The sequence below is a fragment of the Eschrichtius robustus genome, chromosome 3 (assembly GCF_028021215.1).
Source record: "Eschrichtius robustus isolate mEscRob2 chromosome 3, mEscRob2.pri, whole genome shotgun sequence".
In the NCBI taxonomy this organism is placed as follows: Eukaryota; Metazoa; Chordata; class Mammalia; order Artiodactyla; family Eschrichtiidae; genus Eschrichtius; species Eschrichtius robustus.
This window is the reverse complement of record NC_090826.1, coordinates 127,478,141-127,484,140: the sequence shown is the minus strand read 5'-3', so window position 1 is coordinate 127,484,140 and position 6,000 is coordinate 127,478,141. Positions and strand designations below refer to the sequence as shown.

General features: G+C 39.8%; 1 protein-coding gene across 2 annotated transcripts in view; it reads left to right on the top strand.

The window, feature by feature from the left end:
- Nucleotides 1-5,357: 5,357 nt before the first annotated feature.
- SELP (selectin P) overlaps nt 5,358-6,000 on the top strand; it is a 45,959-nt gene continuing 45,316 nt past the window's right edge. For both annotated transcript variants that reach the window (XM_068538371.1, XM_068538370.1), the window contains exon 1: nt 5,358-5,406. In XM_068538371.1, the coding sequence (XP_068394472.1) occupies nt 5,404-5,406 (3 nt within the window). In that variant the 5' untranslated portion in view covers nt 5,358-5,403. The remainder of the gene's footprint in view (nt 5,407-6,000) is intronic.

Sequence of the window (6,000 nt, the reverse complement as noted above, 5' to 3'; positions counted from 1 at the left end):
GGCATCTTTATGCAGTGTCCCAATGTTTTGTGTTACTTTCTCAAAACATTACAGATTGGGTAAGTTCCATAATAATCTAAGTCCTAAAAAGTAGAAAAATGAGATTTTTGTTGTAGCTGTTTACCAGCTTGGCCAAGTTTTTTAAAACTGATAAAGTGAGTATTAGAGCAAAAGTGAGGAAAGGGACGCTTTCATATACTACTGGTGAGAGTTCAAATTTATACTTTTATCTGGAGGATAATGAAATAATACCTGTCATCATTTTAAGTGCAAATATACTTTGGCCTAGTAAATCCACTTCTAGAAATTTTCCTAGAGAACATATAGGACAAATATAGGCAAAGATAAATATCCTAAGATGTTTTGCAGTGTTGTTTATAATAGTAAGATTTTCATCAATATGGGATATTTTAAATAAATTATGGTGCATTATAAATGGAATATTATGCAGCCCTTATAAAGGCTGATGTAGGTATATATTTATTAACATGAAAAGATGTCCTTAGTATATGGTTTACTTTTAAGAACCAAAATATAAAAATAAAACTTAGATCTACTTTTGTTGAAAAACTTTTTGTGAATATATGAATTAAAAAATTCTGAAAGCCTACCAAGTTAACAGTGGTTATCTTTGGGTAGGGTGATATAATGGATGATTTTTACTTTTTTTTTTTTTTTGTCTTTCTGTATGGTATGGATCTTTTATAAAAGAATACATTACTTTTACATTTTCATTTTAGCAAAAGACTATTTTCCTGTGGAAATTGTTTTATTAATTACATTGACAGATGAGCTAAAAAAGTATAGTTTTATTGTAATAACAAACAGTAAAACAGCAAGCTCCAGCTATAGAAAGAGAAGAACACTTATTAAGCACAGTTTAAGTACAACCGAGTCACCCAAATTAAAATCTCAAATGACGCCTTTTCCCATCTCTTCATTGTTAAAGGAGAGCAAATCCCTAGGAGGCTATCATACATCTTGGTAAGACAATTCCCTTTTATTAGGAGCCAGGAGCATAGAATTATTTGAAGTGCTTTTTAAAGAGTTTAATGAAAAACTCACATTTTAGTGTAGTGTCGTTTCAGCTGGACTTGAATTTGAATCCCATCTTTTTCATTTATTAGCTCTGTTATGTTGAGCAAGACATTTAACCCTCCAAGCTGCAATTTACTTTTTAATAAAATGTGTATCATAATAATCTCTGAGTAGATGAGCCAGCTGTGCAGATTGGAACTAACCCATAAGGCTGTTGTGAGGATTCAGTGAGATACAGCTTTTAAAATGCTTAGCACAGGGTCTGGCCCAAGAATAGGGGTTCCATAATAGTAGCTCAAAAATGTAACACTATCTCTGTTTCACTTCCTCAGCGACTTTGAAAGAGTCTATGAGTGGTGTTCATGTACAAATAGGTCACCAATTTAATTGAGTTTCTAGTGTTCAACTGTGGGTGATAACCCTTTTGTGGTTATCACAGCCTTATGGTGATCAAAGGGCCCCAGACACAATATGCTCTTGGAAGGATAAAAATACTTTTAATACAAAAACCACTTCCTAATTCATCTGCTGAGTTTAGAGCATTTTCTGTATGTGCATGTCCAACCACTGAGCTTGCACAAAAGAATCTGACTTATTCTACTCAGCTCAGTGGTCACCTCCTCTAAGCATTCTTTCCAACCACCTCTCCACTGCCACCATCAGACTGAGTCAGATATCTTTTCGTGGAGCTCGCACAAGAACGTGTGTGTATACACCGTGTCCTCCATATTGTTACAATTATGTTTCTCTACCTATCTCTTCACTCGTCTTTGAGCTCCGTCAGGACCGGGACTGTGTCCTATTCATCTGTGTGTCTTCAGAGAGTAGCTTAGAAGATAGCGCAGAATGGGCCGTAACAAAAATGTGTAGGACAAATAAATGAAACTCTGGATGGGGCTAAGTGGGCATAAATGGGGTAATATGGAGTGCGTCCTGAGAATCTAATTTCTATTTAAGGTTATGTGTGTAGATAGTTTTGTGAAGGTTCATGTTTACTGTTTGAGACCTTGGCCAGTGACTGATTCCCTTGCCTTTCCTTCCCTTTCAAAAACTGCAGAGGAAAGATAGAGAAACAAAATGTTTGAGCATAATACCACAGACCAATTTAAATAGAATTTCAGTGGGAAGAGTTAGCAGTTCATGAAATTTGTGTAAGGTATCTTCTGAAAGCTATGTGGAGAGAGCTGACATCTTTGTCCATGACTATGTCAGCCATCAGGGGAGTGACAGACACTTAGGGTTTTTTTTTTTTTTTTTTTTAGTTGTAACTAGAGCAGAAATATTGTATCAGAAAGGTTTATGATATATTATCAAATGACAAAAGCATTGTGCTGAATATACAATGTGATTCCAATTCCATTGGTGACAGTACTTTGGGTAATTTTTTTCCCTACTCTATGCTTTTCTTTTCTTTACAACAAACATGTATTACATTAACAATGAGGGGGGAAAGCTATATGTTCTTTTTTTGAAGTTCTAACTTGTCATCCTACGGACTAGTCTGTAAAAAGTTCCCTAGTCTTCTATGAGTAGAGGACCAGCTGTGCAGGTGGAACTTCCCTTAGAATTAACTGCCTTCTATTTGACTAGATGACAGATGCTACACATGAAGATACAACCTTAACATGGCCTGTGAGACCCGACATGGTCTGGGTACTCCCTAAATCCCCAGCCTCCTGCCCCACCCTCCAGCCACTGTGGCTATCTGGTAGCTCCTGGGCTACTCTAAGCCTCAACTGACCTAGAAAGTTTCCCCACATCATTTTTTTTCTTCCTGCATTTAATTGTGTGATTTTAATCTAATATCCAATGCCCCACCTCCAAATAAAACAACTCTGAGCTCCATGAAGGTGTTGCTCATTATTGAATCCCTAGTGTTAGCACAAGGCCAGAAGCCTTGAAGGAGCTTAAATATTTCTTGTGTATATGAATGCACCACTGAAATAATATAAATAGAATTCAGAGAGGAAGATGGGAAGGGGCACTTTTATTGTGTCTACCCAGAGCCATCGATCTAATAAATGAATCAACAAGTATGTGTTGGGTGTCTATTTGCTCTCTGCTAGATACTACAGGAGAAGTAAGACTAATATAAAAAGGGGCCCTGCCCTTTGGGAATTTCTAGTACAATATGAAGAGATGAGAAAACATGATATGAAACGGAGAAGTAACACTACTAATTAAATTATATTAGAGGGGGCTTCCCTGGCGGCGCAGTGGTTGAGAATCTGCCTGCAAATGCAGGGGACACGGGTTTGAGCCCTGGTCTGGGAAGATCCCACATGCTGCGGAGCAACTAGCCCCGTGAGCCACAACTACTGAGCCTGCGCGTCTGGAGCCTGTGCTCCGCAACAAGAGAGGCCACGATAGTGAGAGGCCCGTGCACCGCGATGAAGAGTGGCCCCCGCTTGCCACAACTAGAGAAAGCCTTCACACAGAAACGAAGACCCAACACAGCCAAAAATAAATAAATAAATTTAAAAAATATATATATTAGAATCATCATGTTTTTAGTGGCCACATAATTAGAAACAATATAAATTTTCTACATAGACTAAATCCATTCAAGCAAATGGTATTCAGCCTGAACAGCTTTTAAACAAAGTCAATGGTATATTCCTTCCATTCCTATTCCTTGGAATCCTTTTCTACTCCCCTCACACTCCCTAAAATTTAACATTATCCCACTTAAAACACATTGTTGGTAGAACCTGGAGTCTACATAGCACCTTCCCTCATATCCATCTGAGAAATTTTTTTTTTTTAAATAAGGCAATGTCAAGAAGAGGATCTGGAGAGTGAAAATAAGAACAGGAGGGAGTGGAGGCAAGTCTTAGAAAAATAATAGCTAGCACATCCACGGCACTTGCAGTGTGCCAGGGATTGTTCTGAGCACTTCACACGTATATCCATTTAACTGTCCAAACATTTCCATGTGGTGATAACTGATGACTATTATCCTTATTTGTTAACATAGCTGAGGGAACTGAGTCACAGGAGGATAGTAACTTGCAAGGTCACACAGCTTTGTAGGCGGTGGAGGCAGGCAGTCTGGCTCTAAACCTCTGCATCATGCTGCCCAAAGTTCCCCGTTCTTTCCTCTCTCTCAGCATCCCTTGTTCTCCTGCTACCATTCCTCCATCACCGCCTCCTTCACCAGGCTTTCTATTTCTACCACGTATTAATCCTTTCCTCTTTGTCCCAAATTCCCAAGTGCAAATGCAGGCCCAAGCTCTTTAAATCATCTTTATCTTTTGATTTCCAGATTTTTCCATTTTATCCCATTTTTAATCGATCCATGAGATGCCTGTTTACAAGCTATGATAATCATGGAGTGAATGAAGAATAACACCCACTACTGCACAACTAGAATTCCAAGGGGATGAATTGGAGTTATGGTTTTCTGACTTGACACTAAATGCTTGATACTTGATTTTGCTGTCTGATGGCAAATCTGAAAAGTAATAATAATAGCCTACATTTGTTGAGCACTGTGGACCAGATACTGTTTCAAGCACTCTCCACCCATCAATTCATTTAATCACATAACAGCCCTGTAAGAGAAGTTCTGCTATAATCATTCTATTTCACAGTTAAAAAAAAAAAAAAGGTGTAGAGAGTTTAAGTAGTTTGGCTAGAGGAGAGCCACACATGGAGCCAAGTGGGGTCTCTTAACCACTGTGCCACACAGCCTTTTACTTCCCCACACTAACCATTTTTACATCTTTTTTCTGATTTAAGAAGCAGAAGTCCCTTTCTAATAATGACCCATGTCTGTTTTATATTTTCACTCCCAAACTCCTTCCAACAACCCCTCCAATTGCCAGAAAACCCTCAGTGGCTTTCCCTTTCCCACCTAATTATTTTTTGTTACTATATTTGTCCCTTATCCGTCAGAAGCCTGCTGGAATAGAAAACATTCACTGAGACTTCACAGTTAAGTGGAAAACTTACACTAAGACATTATGATTAAGACAAAGTGAGTTTTCCAATATATGACCTTAAATTGGAGCTCATGTCATTGTCAAAGGAAACCTGACCACTGCGGGTGTGGGTACGATTCCTACACTACTCAGCCTGGAATGTCCAGGAGTGATTCGCACTCACCCCTGTCTGTGGACCACTTCCCATGGAAGTCGGCAAACCCCCTCCCCCGCCCGCTTCCTCGGTGACTGTTATTTCTAAGCTGCCAACACTGCTCCTGTCTTATCTACATTCTAACTTCATGGGAAGGGCTGTGGTGACTTTCAGGAAAGTGAATAGGAAGTTGCTTTTCTAAACAGCCTGACAGCTGAGGGGAGGCTGCAAGACTATAAGAAGTCTGCGTTGCACAGACGGCAGTAAGCTGGCTGTGTCACAGAGGAGATGGTAAGTTCATTTCTCTTTGCTATGGGAAGTGGTTGGGTTGAAGTGGTTTGGAGCCGAGTCAGGCAGGTAAAGCTTCCGAAAATGAGGAAGAGCCGTAATCATGGAGATTTATGTTGAGCAGCCCTTTAGAGTTTGTAAGCATTTCAAAACCTGCTGTCCACTTTGACCCTCCCAACATCCTTGTGAGTTGCTATGTCCATGTTACAAATGAAGCTGCTGTGTCTTACAGAGAGGCTATGTGTTTTACCTAAGGTACACTGTTAGGCTTGATGTTGTCTGGATCTGAACTTCCGTCCTCTGACTCGACAGCTGCTGTTTTTCCTAGCAGGGCTTACGGGGACTCTCTTGGAGCAAACCTTGGTTAACCCTCAACCCCCTTCTCCAGGATTGCTGTTCTATCTGGGTTGAATGCAAGGCTGAGTAAGTGCCCTGGGACAAGACTACAGTTAAATGTTTTCTCATCCCCAGCTCACCTATTTCTTTCTCTGAGCCCTAGGAGTCTGCTGGGACTAATGTGGAGTATTCACACAGTTCCCATTTCTGCCTCAGCTCTCAGTCCTGTTAGTGACTCAGTTTCCTCATCTATAAAATGGA